General features: G+C 37.7%; 1 protein-coding gene across 2 annotated transcripts in view; it reads left to right on the top strand.

The window, feature by feature from the left end:
- Positions 1-14,743, top strand: part of KLHL15 (kelch like family member 15) — a 35,508-nt gene extending 20,765 nt beyond the window's left edge. The window contains exons 3-4 of one of the 2 annotated variants that reach the window (XM_047076014.1): positions 9,685-10,776; positions 11,091-14,743. In XM_047076014.1, the coding sequence (XP_046931970.1) occupies positions 9,685-10,776; positions 11,091-11,102 (1,104 nt within the window). In that variant the 3' untranslated portion in view covers positions 11,103-14,743. Of the gene's footprint in view, positions 1-9,684 lie in introns of both variants that reach the window. The other variant, XM_047076013.1, reaches the window with a different exon arrangement.
- Positions 14,744-15,992: the final 1,249 nt, after the last annotated feature.

Here is a 15,992-nt window from a genome sequence, read left to right as displayed (position 1 = left end):
ATACTTTTTTTAAAAAATATCTTTTACTTAAAGTACAGAATTTGTGGCTTTAAAAGCTACATCTTAAAATGGGGATAAGTGATCTTATACTCACCTTGAAACGGATAGAATTCAAGGATCACAAATTAAGCGTCCAAGTATACCTTGGACGCTTAAGAATACTAGTAGCTCTCAGAATTGGTCTTCACAAAGTGTTCCAAATATTTGCGCTATTAGCATAGTTGATTTAGATAGCATTAACAGTGGACTATATGACACATGAGGAAATCAGTTGCTCTTAATGTCCTGCTTGGATGGTGTGATATTTTGGTTAATTGAGGTACAGACCACTTGTAATGACGTTGTATGGATAAGGACGCATCTGTTTAAAGTGCAGGTGCTGTATACCCTTTAGAATTCCTTTACTTAGGAGCTGTGACATGTTTTGACTGATCTAGCACTTGAGCAATCCAAAATTTCTGTCTAGCAACAAGACCATTAACTGTAGTGTTAATTACAGTTTAGCGGAAAACTCAAAAAAAGTTTAATTATTTCTAATGACTTCAGCTATAGCCAGACAAATCTAGAGGAAAGAACAGAAGTTTCCTTCTGACCCTCACGGAAGTACATGAGAAACACAAGCAGTGCTGTATTTGACAGTACAAATATTTTTTACAAAGACAGTAACCTAGATTTCAAATGTGAAATTTGGTTACAGTTCTTAATGGGTTTGAGTTGTTTTTGAAAAAGTTTAAAACCCCCTTGATACATTAAATAGTCCTTATACAGCTATAAACTTGAAATTGCTTAACAATCAACTCACTTGCCCCTTGGAGTGAAAGCACGGAGATGACCAGGTTTTCTGTTGGAAATTAGGTCAATAGGTTAAGCGGACTTTTACCATTCACTTAATGTCTTTTTTACATCCATCTCTTTTACCAGCCCCTCCTCCCCCAGCCCTGTGGACTTGGATGATTGTAATTAACACATGCACAGTTCTTTCAAAATCACCCAAGGTGTTTTTCTTCTCTCAACTCTTCTGCCTTTTATATATAGAAGTAGAGTGCTCTTGTTTTCTATCTTTGACTTGGATTCATCCCAGGTTTACAGGTTCGTGGAGGGTACAGTAATCCAGGGTGTTGACTGCTGTTAGATCCCCTGGGAGAGAGACTGTCCGTAGAGGGTGTATTAAGCAGGCCAGAACCTACTGAAAATGGTAGTTCACAAATTTAGTCTTACTTGCTGATTTTCCTTTTAAGTAAAATAAATGGGAGTTGAAAACAAAAGTCTAGAATTGGAAATTAACTGTGGAGTGAAAGGGAAGGAGGAGATGGAGTGGAGACAGCTGTTTTCTTATAAAAGGAGAAAAATGTTTTAATGAACGAGGGAACAAGGAGGGAGAGAAACCAAATGAGAAGCCAAAATCAAAAAAGATCAGAGAAGTCAGAAAATGGAGACAAGGTTAGAAGCAGGAAAGGAACAAGAGCAAATACTAAGATTGTGGGCTTTAAAGTTTTAATTCTCTAATATTTACTCAAAATGTTACATGAGTCATAGGTAAGCCTTGCTCATTCAGAAGTTAATTGGAGGATTAAACCTTTTATTTGGCTTTCCTTCTCTTTTAGCATATTTTTCAATAAAATTAAAACATTTACACAGTTGAGAATATTTCATAAGTAGGAAAAAGTCCTCCTAAGTTGTGAATTGTAGAATACACTTGTACTATCTAAATATTAGTATAACCAGATAATAAGATGGTCCTAAGGCTTTCTAGAAATTACATAAATTTTTACCTTTTAGGCTTGTGCACGCTTATTTAATTTCTAGTGATGTTCAATGACTACTGCACTGGAATTGGAAGCAAATTAGACTTTCTGAGCATATTTATTTTTTGAGTTACATATTTTTCATCCTAGGAAAGTTGAAGGGATAGAGGACTAACCAAATTGTGCTGAATCTCTTATTATTGTCTTGAGGAGGGTCTTCTCCCTCACCCCCATTTATGCTGGTCACTTGGCTTTTGAAGTTCTATTCGATAATTTAGATTGTTGCCTGCTTGAAGAAGAGAGGATAGGTAAATCCATACTAAAATTTGTCTTTACTGTTTGGTGTTTGACTGCAATTACAGTATTACTGAGAGGATTTGTACTTAGCAGGAACTGATTTTTGTTTCTTATAGCTTTATCCTTGGTCATTAACTCAGTTTTTCAGGACAAAGGGATTAATTAAAGGTATCTTGCACCTAGCTTTTTGTAATTTTAACATAAATAAGTATGAGCTTCAGTTCTGAGCATGAATTTATAAATAGACTTCTCATACCAAGGTGGATGCTTTTGTAATATGGCACATAAAGACTGCTCCACATTTTGCTGAATATCAAAAATAATACTAGATGTAGCTGTGGTTCCCAAAGGTATAATTCGTTTTAGTAACTGCTTTATTTCTGGATATTTCTTTTGAGCAGATTGGATCATAGAGAAGGGATGATAAAACTGATAGCTAGGACTCTGTCTTCCTTCCACATGATCCCTTATACTCATCATTCTGAAAATTAGGGTATCATTTTTGGATGTAGGAAGGGCCAGAGGTGTCTTCATGCAACTGACTCCTATCGTAAGGAGAAAATGTCTAAACTAGAGGCTTGTCCATGGTCACACAGTGACTTAGGGACGGCATCAAGCCCAAGACCTAGGATCTTTAGTTCAGGGATTATTTCAGTCCCCAGTGGCACCTCCAACCCCCACTGATGGATAAGCTAATAAAAGACGGGGTTTTTTTGTTTTTTGTGGGGGTTTGTGTGTGTGGGGAGGTTTTTTTTGTTTGGTTTTGGTTTAGTAGAAGTATATTGGGCATTTAAAAACATTTTGAAAGGTTAAATAGCTGTTAATATCTTAAATTGGCTAAAGTGCTAAAATAATTTTAGATTGTAGCCAGTTTTTTTTAAAGTGACCTCTACACCCAGTGTAGTGCTCAGACTTAAAACCCCAAGATCAAGAGTCACATGCTCTACCAGCTGAGCCAGTCAGGCACCCCAGACTAGCCAGTTTTAGTAGATTTTTTTTTAATTGCGGATTTTTAATCACGTGAAGTTATGTAGTAATAAGCTCTGTAGAAATGCTTGTTTTAGTTATATTGCCAGTTTCACTTTAATTCCTTAAAAAAATTTTTTTTAGTGTTTATTTATTTTTGAGAGAGACAGAGTGCAAGCTGGGGAGGGGTAGAGAGAGGGAGACACAGAATCTGAAGCAGGCTTCAGGCTCTGAGCTGTCAGGACAGAGCCCAACGTGGGGCTCGAACTCCCTAACCATGAGATCGTGACCTGAGCTGAAGTCGGACGTTTAACCAACTGAGCCACCCAGGTGCCCCAGTTTCACTTTAATTCTTAAAATTAAGAATGATCTATACGAATTACCTTTAAAGTTAAAAAATTGAATGAATGGATTATGTAACGTTTTGACAGCAACGGGAGAAACCTGGAATATTTGCCCAGTGGTAATGGCTAGCTCCTGTGTGTTCCACTTAACACACATTTCCAGGAGCCTCATTCAGAATTAATAGTACCTCACATTTTCTCCTGTACATGCATTTGTGTACACAGTCATGAAACTAAAGATCAGAGGAAATGGCCAATTTAAATTTTCAGATCACTGTTTTTAGGAGGTATCATACTTTTATTTTTTACGCAGCATAAGACAAAATGCTTTTCATAATAAAATTTTTAAGTATCAAGAAAAGCGATAATGAATATATTCTTTCTAAGTGTTAAAACAAGACCGCTTTTTTAATCCTGTGAAAGGGTAAGGAAAGTAGTTCTTCAGAACATGAAAGAAATGTCATTTTTTTCCCATATCTTTCTTTTGGAAGTAACTGATCTAGAGATAAACTGTTATGTGAGCGAATGATGGGAGAAATGCTTTCTCTATGAAAAGATGAGCCACATGTTTCTTTTTTGATAGCTTTCTTCATTAATGTATTTAAATGATTCCATTCACATAGAACGTTTTAGCCCTATGCTTTTTGTTTTAAAGCAGAGTATATCTGTAATTACTTTGTCCAGGATTATCAGAGAGGCATTAATTCCCCATTTCTATAATGAAAGAAGAAACTAATTATGCTTATTGATATTGTGTAGTTGTAGAGGAAAATGGTAGTTCTGGGAAAAGAGCAAGGTAGATCTAGAACTTCTAGCTGTGGCAGAGAGTAGGAGCTAAATTTCTTAGGTTAGAAGACATTTTATGGTATAACCAACTATCTCAGAGGCACAACTTCCATTGTTGGGGGCTTACGGTTAGAACAAGCTGGATAAAGGTATGTGGCTATGATAAGGACTTTTAACATAGAGTTGAAGTAACTGTTTAAACTCTTTGGAACCCTGGTTTCAAAGGAACACAATAGAATGAATGGAGAAGGGGACAAAGGGACCGACCGAAACACTGGGTAGGAAACAGACAGGAAAATGACTTTAAGAAGCACTTAAGCTGGTTCAGGTTGATGGGATTTGCAAGAGACTGGGGTTGGAAGGTGAAGGGCTGTCACAGGCCATTATGCCTAGTCCTCATGTGACACCAGAACCCTCTCCAGCACTCCTGACAGTCACACATGGACTACCTGAAGTGACAGGATTGCTCACTGACTCCGGAGGTAAACAGTCCTGACTTGGGGCAAATATGTACCCATACCCTTTTTACTGTAGTCCTTGTGAAAAAGCCAAATACAGACCTGTATAGATCCTGAAAAGGGGCAAGTCCCCCAAAAGTTCACTGGTAACCATATGTTGTATGTGTATACATGTTTTCCTCTGAATACACTACCAGCTGTTCAAAGCAGGCCACTTTTATTTTTTGAGAATATTGTATATATTCTTCAGCTTTCATTTGACACTTTGAACATCTGTGTTAGTGCATGTGGATTAACTTCATTCTCTTCATGACTGCATATGGTAAAGTCTGCATACCACAGTTTATCCAACTGATGTCATTGATATTTGAGTTGTTCCTGGTTTCTGTGCTCTTTTACTAATGTGATGGACATCCATTATCTTGGTAGGTCTAATTACAAAGCTTTTCTCTTTGTTGGCCTAAAATCTTGCTCCAAACTTCCACTTACTGGTCCTGAAAATGGTTGCCATCTTTCTCCTGAGTCTTCTCTTGAACGTAAACATTGCTGATCACTTTTACCATTCTTCCTATGGTTTAGATCCCTTCGCTGTCTTCAGACTGTGGTCCACTTTGTATTGTCTAAATTGTAGCGATGGAACTAAACGCTCTGAGCTGTGGTTTCATCTGATGGAGAGGGTGGGATTGTCTAATTTAATTAGGTCCATGATATGACTCTGCTCTGTCACATTGTACTGAGGATAGTCAGTTACAGCTTTACATTTAGAGTTCATGGATCGTTGGAGCATTTGATAAAAGCTGTGGACTTCCCACCATCTAGCCTTACCCCCGGAATGCATTAACACAGTTATTGCTACAATTGCAAGTGGTTCATGGATCCCTGGTACTTCTCTTTATGATTAGACTTACTGATTACTTTGCCAAAGCCATAGGTTCTCTCATTGTCTACCGGTTCTGTTACATCCTCGGACATTAAACTGGAAATGTCAAGTTTTGGCATTATTTGGTGAGTCTGCTGCCTCCCAGTGTGTAGCACTTTCTTATTTGCAAGTAGTACTTTTTAACAATTCAGGATCAGCCTCTGGCTAACTAGTCTAGTTTGGAAGTCTGGCTTCTAGTCGTTTTCCATTCTTCATGATTCCGCACAGATTACGGAAAGCAGTTAAGCAACCTTATATGTGAAGCCTCTCAGGATCCCAGAATGTGATCTTGAGATGAAATGACTTGAACTTAGTGACAATATCTTATCTAGTTTTTCTTTTTTCTTTTTTTTCCTTAGCCATCTTGGATTTAAGTTTCTTCGTCATTGTGTTTGATCTTCAGATTGGACAGAATAAAACATTGTTAGCCGAGAATGGAAATAAAATAGAAGACTATTTGTCTTTGCTAATATTACATTAACCACCCCATCCGGGAGGGGCTTCACTTTTGCGTCTACTTCTTTTTACTTTAACCTCCAAGATGCCACTTAATTCAATACCTGGCACTTTGCTAAGTCACAGTTCATCCTGAGGCGTTAGCCTTGTTCACAGTATTCTTACAGCTCCATCTCACCCTTTGTAATACTTGTTTTATGTGCCTGTTTTTTTTTTTTTTTTTGGTTTTTTTTGGGCCATCTGTTGTAAGTGGTTTTTTAACATCTGAATTCCAGAAAGCTCTCTGTGCAGCACATCAGATTTTTTAGATACTTTCCCCTTTTCTTCCCCTCATCAGTGTGTTTTGCAATTATGCAGTCAGCATTATGCTTTTGAGAGCCTCCAAGCCTTCTTGAGCTTCTTTACACAGTTTCCGATCTTGGAATTGGTCCTAATTTTCCTTTAAAACACTTGAAATCTGCCTGTCCAATATGTGCCGTGTTCCCCTTCCTTTTTCCATCTCCAAGTGACATGGCTGCTTTTGGGAAAGCTTCCTTCTCTTTGCATCTTACCAGTCAGGTTTTACTGGGGAGGATTAGGTCCAGAGTAAGTTTGACTCATTACTCCTCTCGTTTCTAAAAGACTGAATTTTTACACAGACCAAAAACACACCATCAGATGCATTGACTTAAGCTGATGGACACTTCCACATATGTCCACTGGTGAGTAATAATAGCTAATAACTGCTATTATTTGTTGTACACTGCCACATGACAGGCACCGTAGTAAGTCTTTTTCACTTGGATTATCATGCTTATCTCCTACCTTAGGGTTATGAGGCATAGGTGCTATTGTTATCTCAATGATACAGATGAGGAAACGGCTGTAAGGATGTTGAGTTACTTGCCCAAGATCCCACAGCTTGTTGAATGTGAGTCGGATATTTTCTAAATTGGATTCTTAGTTGTCATACCGGGCTGCTTGACGTGGTGCTTAATTACAGTGCTAGACTGGATTCTGTTACTTCAAAACCTGTGTAGCTCTCAGGCCACTGGCTGTGCACAGTAGGCACTTAAATACTTAATTTGAGGTTTATGTTTCTTGTTGATTTCCAGGGTATTGCCTTTTAGTCTTGCACATATGAAAAAGATGAGAAAAATGGGCGAGGTACACTATTAGGCAATTCATAGTAGATGAATGGAAAATGAAAAGATACGTATTTTTACTAAGCAAATATATTTTTGATGGTTTTAGGAGACCCATTTTTTTAATGGCAAGATTCTTCTTGTTTATAAATATGATACATTAAAAACAAAGAATGCAAAGATGTTTGTGAAGTTTTAGAGACAATCACTATTAACACAGCAAACGTACACAAAATCTTCTTTAATTGGGATACCAGTTTACTATTGCTTTTTAAAAACTGAATATATTGTGAACATCATTGCATATTGATAAATACTCCGTGAAAATGGCTTTACAGGTTTCCATTGTTTCTCATAAGAGATTGAGGCTCGTTTCATTTTCTTTATTCTTCTATATGTGAAGTGAAAGTAGTAGAGAATGCGAGTTCATCTCATATTTTTATCATATTATTACTCTCTTTATTGAAATTACTTGTTTACCTTTATTCATTATTTGCTGTGATTTTTTCCACACTTAATATTTTGCTAGGAAGAATTGGGTTGGATGCCCAGTCATTTGTGATCCATATGATTGATTCCTTAAGAACCATTATATTATCTTTTCTTAGAGAAGGGTCATTACGCTAATTCATTGAATATGTTAAGTGTTCTAAGAATTGAGTTTGTCATTTAAAGAGTTTTCTAAAGACTAAAGGAAGCTGTGCTGTAACCTATTGGAAATTGATCTTCGGAGCAAGACTGTCCTGGTTCAAGGTTCAGATCCCAGCTCTCCTGGTTTTAGTCATGTAAACAATTTGGGCAAGTCACTTAAGATTCTAAGCCTCAGTTTTTTCATCAGGAAAACAGGGATGATTATTAGTCTCTCTCAGGAGGAATAATTTAGCTTGAGATGTTGCACATAAGGCCCCCAGTGAAGTAATGACGTCCGTTTGTTCTCTTTTATGTAGTAAGACCAGGAATTCTCTGCTGGCCTGGTTAAATCCACCGAAGGACCCCTTCTCAGAATAATGATTTTAAATCCATAAAATTAACTGCTTGGGATCACAAAGGAAGCCAATCCTATTGAAATGCAGTTAACAAAATACTTAAAAACACATTTGCGGTGCTTTCTGTTTCAAACTTTTTGGACCAAGGTGGGGCGTGAATGAGAAAACTAGGGAGGAGGAAGGAAAAAGGAGAAGAAGGAAAGAAAGCTCCTAAACATTTATGTGTAGTTCTGGCTCCCTCCCACACAGCCACGCTGGGTTCCCTGTACACTCCTAGACATCTCCGCCTCAGCATCCTCCCACCAGTGTAGATTGATCACCAGTGAAGTGGAATGCCTCTCGAGAGTCCCTTAGTGATCCTGCTCTCACGAGGGCCTCAAGTCTAAATCCTCAGATCAGTTCGAGTCATCGCCTTTGCTCCCTGTTTCTACTTCACATCAGTCGTGCTCTTCTGCCCATCTTCTGTCTACAATAGCTGATTTTCCCCTTGAAGTTGAAGATTCTTGTCTTATTCTTGTCACTAGGATACAAGCTTTTTCTTCACGGATTCCAGCTTCCTACCTCTTCCACGAGGTAACCCGTGAGTGTTTTGGGCCAGTTTGGTGTATGTTCCATGTCCTAAGTTCCACAGAACTCCCATATTACACCCTCATTCCCAACTGTCAACTGCCTTGTTTATTTACTTATTGGCAACTGTTACCTATTTTCATTTCCCCAGACACAGATTCTAAGTTCTTTGAGGAAAGAGACCCCATCTTAACATTTTTATGTCCCTATAGAACTTAGCACAGTACTTAAAAGTGCTTCATAAGATCTTGATAATCATCACAATGAGGTAGTTCCAGCTCCAAGAAAAAGAAAAAAAAAGTTGGGGCACCAGGTGGCTCAGTCGGTTGAGCATCTCACTTTGGCTCAGGTCATGATCTCATGTTTGTGAGCTCAAGCCCTGCATTGGGCTCTCTGCTGTCAGCGCAGAGCCCTCTTTGGATCCTCTGTCTGTCTGTCTCTCTGCCCCTTGCCCTCTCTCTCTCAGAAATAAATAAATGTTTTTTTTTAAAAAAAAGGAAAAAAAACTTGACCTTTCCTTGTCAACTGGGTTATGATTGTAGGAGTTGATGATATCGAACCAATTCTTTATATCAAAAACTTGAGAATTTTGTATATATTTAAGTTTTTACTAACTCACTAACTTGATTGCCCAAGTTTTTCAGTCATGGCTGTTCTTAACAGTGTTCCTTGTGGTTAAGAAAACCATGGCCATGATTTCCTCTACTGTGAAACCTCTGTTTGTCCTCATAGCCACCACTTGTATCCCAGGGCCTGACATACAGTAGATGAATGATTAGTACATTTTGTTAGAGGAATGTAGCCTTGTGCCTGGAAAATAAATATTTACATTAAAAGGCTTGGGGATGTGCATAGATTATTATGAAAACAAATATGATAAAACTTTACTTAAAAAAATAGTATGTGATCTTAACAGGAGAAACAGTTTTAGCAAAGTAAGCCTCAAATCATACACTAATCCTCTTAGTTGGCTTTGATATCTTGTTTGCCATTGATGTTCTTTCTTTTGGTTAAATTCTTTTACTTGTATTCTTAGGTTAAGACATCCGAATTTTATAGATACTCCCGACAGCTGCGCTATGAAGTTGACCAAGCACTGAATTACTTTCAGAACGTTCACCAGCAGCCTTTGTTGGACATGAAGTCAAGCCGCATCCGTTCTGCCAAACCCCAAACTACAGTATTCCGAGGCATGATTGGACATAGCATGGTTAACAGTAAAATTCTTCTCTTAAAGAAACCAAGAGTCTGGTGGGAACTGGAGGGCCCACAAGTTCCTCTGCGCCCGGATTGCCTTGCTATTGTCAATAACTTTGTGTTCTTGTTGGGCGGGGAAGAACTGGGCCCGGATGGCGAATTCCATGCTTCTTCCAAAGTGTTCAGGTATGACCCCAGGCAAAACTCTTGGCTCCGGATGGCAGACATGTCTGTGCCACGTTCAGAGTTTGCAGTTGGTGTCATTGGAAAGTTTATTTACGCTGTGGCAGGCAGAACCAGAGATGAGACTTTCTATTCAACTGAGAGGTATGACATCACCAATGATAAATGGGAATTTGTGGATCCTTATCCAGTTAACAAATACGGACATGAAGGGACAGTGCTCAATAACAAGTTGTTCATCACCGGTGGAATCACCTCATCTTCCACCTCCAAACAGGTGTGTGTGTTTGACCCCAGTAAAGAAGGGACCATAGAACAGCGGACCAGGAGAACTCAAGTGGTTACCAACTGTTGGGAGAATAAGAGCAAAATGAATTACGCAAGATGCTTTCACAAGATGATTTCTTACAACGGCAAGCTTTATGTCTTCGGTGGCGTCTGTGTGATCTTGAGAGCCTCTTTTGAGTCTCAGGGATGCCCTTCCACAGAAGTGTACAACCCAGAGACTGATCAGTGGACCATTTTGGCATCCATGCCAATTGGCAGAAGTGGTCATGGTGTGACTGTGCTGGACAAACAGATAATGGTTCTCGGAGGCCTTTGCTACAATGGTCATTACAGCGATTCCATTCTCACTTTTGATCCAGAAGAAAACAAGTGGAAGGAAGACGAGTACCCGCGGATGCCCTGCAAGCTAGATGGTTTACAAGTATGCAACCTGCATTTTCCGGAATATATACTGGACGAGGTCAGACGTTGCAACTAATGACATCTTTCTCCCTTTAAATAAGCCAAACAAAAAATTTGTTTGTGACAGAGTAGTTAATTAAAAAACATAAAGAAAAACCTCACCAGTTTTACTATCAAAGCCATTGGTCTAATATCGTAAAAAATTCTTCATTCTGTGCTAGCATCCTTTTTTTTTTTTTCTTTTTAGTGGCCTCAAACTCATGCAATAAGTTAATTCGAAGCGCTAGCTCTTGAAACTACTTCCAGAAGCAGTTTAATAGAGTGATCCACTTATCTCGGAAGTTGATTTTATGCTTTAAACATTTCTTTCAGATGTCAGCGTAGGAGTCATGCCTCTTCTAAGAGAAGACCTGATAAGTGTCACTGGATGTAATTTCGGTTCCTATCTCAATCTGAAATCTTTTGGAACATTTATTTCAGTGTATTTCAATCTGTTCGACCTTTTGGTTTTATTATTTACGTTAAAACTCTTGACCTTTTTGCATGGCTTTTTGCTGAAAATGCAAAAATATAAATTTTCTACAAAGTTAACTTTTTTATATTCAAAACACTATTTCTAAGCTGCCTTCTCTTCTCTGCATTGTGTTAGCGAAAGCATACCCATACTTGCGTACATCTTAGGAACGTACAAGGCACATCTCCTTTTATGCGTTGTTAGGATTCTATATTTTTAAGCTAGTGCACTTGCACACACGGTTTGCCATACTTGTTGAATTTTAGATGTAACGTCTTTTCATGTACTAACATTTTTAGAAAGTTAAAATAACTGGAGTCCTCATTTGGTATCAAAGTAGCCTATCTTCAGTCCATACTGATTCAGTAATATTTGAGCTCCTTGTATTCCTGAAACATGTATGGATTTCTGAAAACTAACATTTTGTATTTTATTTTCAAAAGTAAACGTTTAGTGTTCCTTATCAATGTATGTCTTCTTTTTGAAAATGTTTTTCTTTGCAGTCTGTTTAACGTTACCCTGTTTTTAGTGAGAATCGGAGTGGTATATGCAGTCCTGGCCCTGCAGCGTGCAAGCACTTTTAAAGAGAATTTAGGTAATACCAGACTCCTAAATAAAGGCCCCCTAAAAGTAAGTGCAACTCCCGTTCTTTACATTCAAGAAGGCTGCTGCATCTGTTGTTGAATGGAAAGTAGCATCTCGTGGAAAATTTGAGTTCATTTTTGACTTAGAGGTAAGAAATAGAATTACAGTCTTACTGGTTATATCTACTTGTTTATTTAGTACAAAATATTTAGTGGCACTGGGGATGTAAGCCCTCAGCCTTTGTTTTATTTACTGAAAGCTACTAGCATGAAGGATAGTAACCTCAAAATTCAGAATGCATCAAAGTTAACTGTTTAAAAGCATTTATAAAAGTGTTGTAGGATTAGCTGTGCACCTTTCAAGTCTTTCAACTCGAAGGAAAAACATGTAGTTGACAAAATTAAGCAAGAATAACCAGGGAGTGGATCATTCAAATTGATGCCATTTTCTCTTGAGTAGAGTCTATATCTGATACAGACTAGATCTACACTGGCAAAACTTGCCAGAGCTTAGGATATTGGTGCAATATTGCAATGCCTTCTTCTATGGCTGTTGTATAAATTTTCTAGTTTCACTTTTTTGGTTTTGTTTTTTGTTTTTTATTTTTTGTTTTTGTTTTTGTTTTTTTTTTGCTGCTGCCACCACTGAACACAAAATGGAAGAGTGAAGTCATGATCTTGTTTCCCATGGTAATATGGGTAAAAGTCTTTTTCTACCTTTTAAAAATCATTTTTTAATCATTTTATTTTTGAAAACTAGGAATTACAGTAGCCATTTAATTCTTTTTCTAATATATTAGTTGGTTTAGTGCTTTGTGTGCTTTCTTGCTTTAAAGAAAATAATGATAATGTCTTCATTATTTTCCTCATTGTTGTCTTTTGCTGGAAAAGACCGAGACAGGGTACCCCTATCAGGCTTTTACACTTTTACACACCAGTGGTGGTTCTTGTTAATTGCTTAGATATGACTTCATAGTCCTAGTTAGTGTAAGATCTGGGCAAACTGTTGACTATTCTTGGTCTATCATTCTAAAGACACAAGACCAAGATCACAGTTCGTGTTTTGGAAAATTTGTGAAATCTTAACTTGAACTAACTGGGTTCAGCTTCACACGTGAGTCATGTCTGACCTGATGTTAGCTGTAGTCAGTTTTGAGCTTTAAGAATAGTTGGTATTGCTTGGGTTCTGAATGTATGAGAAAATTCATTCGTTTATATGTAGTGCTAATATAGGTTATTTTAAATCCACGATTAACCTACATTCCCTTTTAAAATTACGGTTTCATTGCTGAAAGAGATTTATTTTTGTTATACTAAACTATGGAAAATTTTTCCATAGAATTTTTTTCACGTTTATTTTTTGTGTGCTTCATTTGGAACCATTTTTTGTTTAGATACATTGTATGTGCTCAAGGTAGTGGTTTTTAAAAATTCAGGAAGAGATTGGAAACTACAGTGTAACTGTTGTGATCTTTGTGTGTTAATTTTCACTTTACATTTTAAACACCAGACTTGACAAAAATAGCTGATCTTCAGTAATTGCATCTTAATTAGAAATGTTTGTTCTGTTCCCTATCTTTGACCTTGAATTTCAGTTTTGACTTTAATCTGCTTAAAGAAAATCCTTGCACTACAGCCATTTCACAAAATTCAAGATTCTCACATTGAAGGTTTTGTATTGGAAGAAGTACTACTGGTTTTTATAAAAGCAAAGCGTAATTAATAGAATTACTAGCTTTTCTTGAGACAACATTCTCTGTGTCCTCATTGCTCTGCTCTGTGTGTGCGTGTTACTCTAATTTGTGAAATATTGACTGAGCCCTTCACTTATCTTTTCTAAAGCAGCACCTTTGGACACCTCATTCTGGGAAGCCTGCTCGAGTCATAGTAAAGGACACACACATTTGTGTGGGGAGAAGTGGTAAAAATGGAGAGTTTTGTCTTAATTACATGAAACTAAGCTTTAAAATATTTTATAACAAATTATTTGAGCTGCATAACCTAAACATGTCAAACGTTCAGTGGGACTATTTTTATATATGTATATGTGGTTGTAGGTCATAACATTTCAGTTTATAATATAAATTGATATTTCAGTTTATAAGCTATCTCTCAGAAAAGACTAGCTCTTTTGAGAATACATAATTTAAAGTTTTAGACTGAAGTAAAACACAACATAGATAATAGTGTAAATTAGCTGTAACTGAGGGCTATATGGCAGTAAAACTGCCAGTGCCATTTTTCTTGTTTGCCTACTATACGTTTTTGATTTTTTTTTTTGTACTCAACATTTTTAGGGATCATACGTTTATTCAATCAGATTAGAGTTGGTTTGGGAATAAATATCTTCTAAAAGAGATTTATCTTCAAAATGAAAGTCCTGAGAAATTAGTTTATCGAGAGTTTATAAAGTCAAATATTCAATAGACACAGACCAGAATAGGTAAGCTCATGCAGTCCTACCCTTGCAGTACATACACCCGTGTGACTTCACTGGTACACGGGCGACGCTGAGAGAATGCCCTCAGCGTGGTTTGTTCCCCCTTCATAATCTGGGATTTTCTTTTTTTACATCTTTGGGAACAGCTACATTAAAAACCTTATTAATCAGTATAACAGTAAGGGTTAGGTGTTTGCTTTCTGAAGGAATGTTCCAGTGAGATAGTCGGAGAGGTTATTTTCTACCTAACTTGTATATGCCCTGTACCTCTTGGGCATACTTTGTCTATAGAAAAATATTTTGACCTTTAGGTACATTTTGGGCCAGTAGTCAAATAATCCTAAGGCCGATTTAAAAATCTTAGAATAATTTAAGGTTTGCCTTTTATACCTGTTTTGAAAGCCTTTACATTTTTGTCAGGTAATTTTTCCCAAGCCGTGAATATAATCTATTCAAACATGTTTATGCTATCCATTCTGTTTTTAAATTGAAAAAAAATGTTAAAAGTGTTTATGAAGAAAAGTTTAAATAAAATATTTTTAATCTTTAAAATCTATTTATCTCTTATTATTTGCTATCTTTATGCAACCCATCACTTTCCAAGTCACTCATGACCTGATTAACAGCATACATTTTGTTTCCCTTCGGCGTGCCAAGGAAGTACCATAAAAACGTGATTTCTCCCACTGCTTTCAGTCACAGATTCAAATGAGTGCATTAGAGTGAAATTATTTACACTTACATGCAATGGAAATTTTATAACGAAGCCAAGTAATTAAAGTTCCACTAACACAGAGTTTTGCAGAATGGAAATACGGAATTGAGAAAGAGCATTTACAAGCCATAAGCCTTAGTGTGGTGATTTTTAGGTTTCCTTTAGCATTTATTTCTGAACTTAGTGGCGAGGCAGAAATGAAGCTGCTGCGTCACAAGCGCTTGGATATCCATAGGCTCCTCCTCTGTGCCTTCTTTAAAATGGACGCCTGAGAAAGGATTCCCTGGGCCCTGGCCTCAAGCCACCTTCCCAGCCTCTTTCTGTCGCTTCGCCCACTTCATTCTGTTGTGATCCTTGTTAGTTTCCAGCTTCTGATTACCTGCCTCCTTTCCCCTTCCCTGCTTGCAAAATCCACTTTCCACCCCAACTCCAATGCTCTCCTCCCTTCCTGAAACCTGTGTTCTCTCTTCCATTGAATTAATTGCCTCTTCAACACTCAGCATATTTGTAGCTCTTGATTTCATTTTGCATAATAAGTGGGTATAATTCTTTCTGCACGACTACATCATAGTTCCCTTGGATGAAAGGACTTTCTTGTATTCCTCTTTGTACCCTCATATCAAGCGTGGTACTTTTTGTGCACAAGTAGGCACTGAGCTAGATGTTGCAGCACGTAACACATTCCGTAAGTTACAGGCAGATGCTATAGGCGTTCAGAAGAGGAAGATAGAGTTCCCCACGGTTTTGTCTGCTTCTCAGTCTACACATTCCCTGCCCGATTGCACCACACCTGTGGCTCCCGCAGCTTTTATTCTGAGTTCTGACGCCTGTCAAATCTGTGTACGTGTCAACCCAGAGTTCCAACCGTCTCCTTAACGTCTCGCACGTGTTTTATCGGAATTTCAAACCAAACAAGTGCAAGCCTGAATATATTCTCTCCTTCCCAAATACCTGCCCCTCATCCCGAGTTCCCTCTGTTATGTGGCTGGACCATTGTTGAAGTTGGAAACCTGGGAGTGGT

This window comes from Lynx rufus, unplaced genomic scaffold (genome assembly GCF_022079265.1).
Source record: "Lynx rufus isolate CCGP_SWC_20201006 ecotype Redwood Valley unplaced genomic scaffold, mLynRuf1.p SCAF_14, whole genome shotgun sequence".
NCBI classification, from domain to species: Eukaryota; Metazoa; Chordata; class Mammalia; order Carnivora; family Felidae; genus Lynx; species Lynx rufus.
Note: the sequence above shows the minus strand (reverse complement) of the source record. Positions and strands in the feature narration are given on the sequence as shown.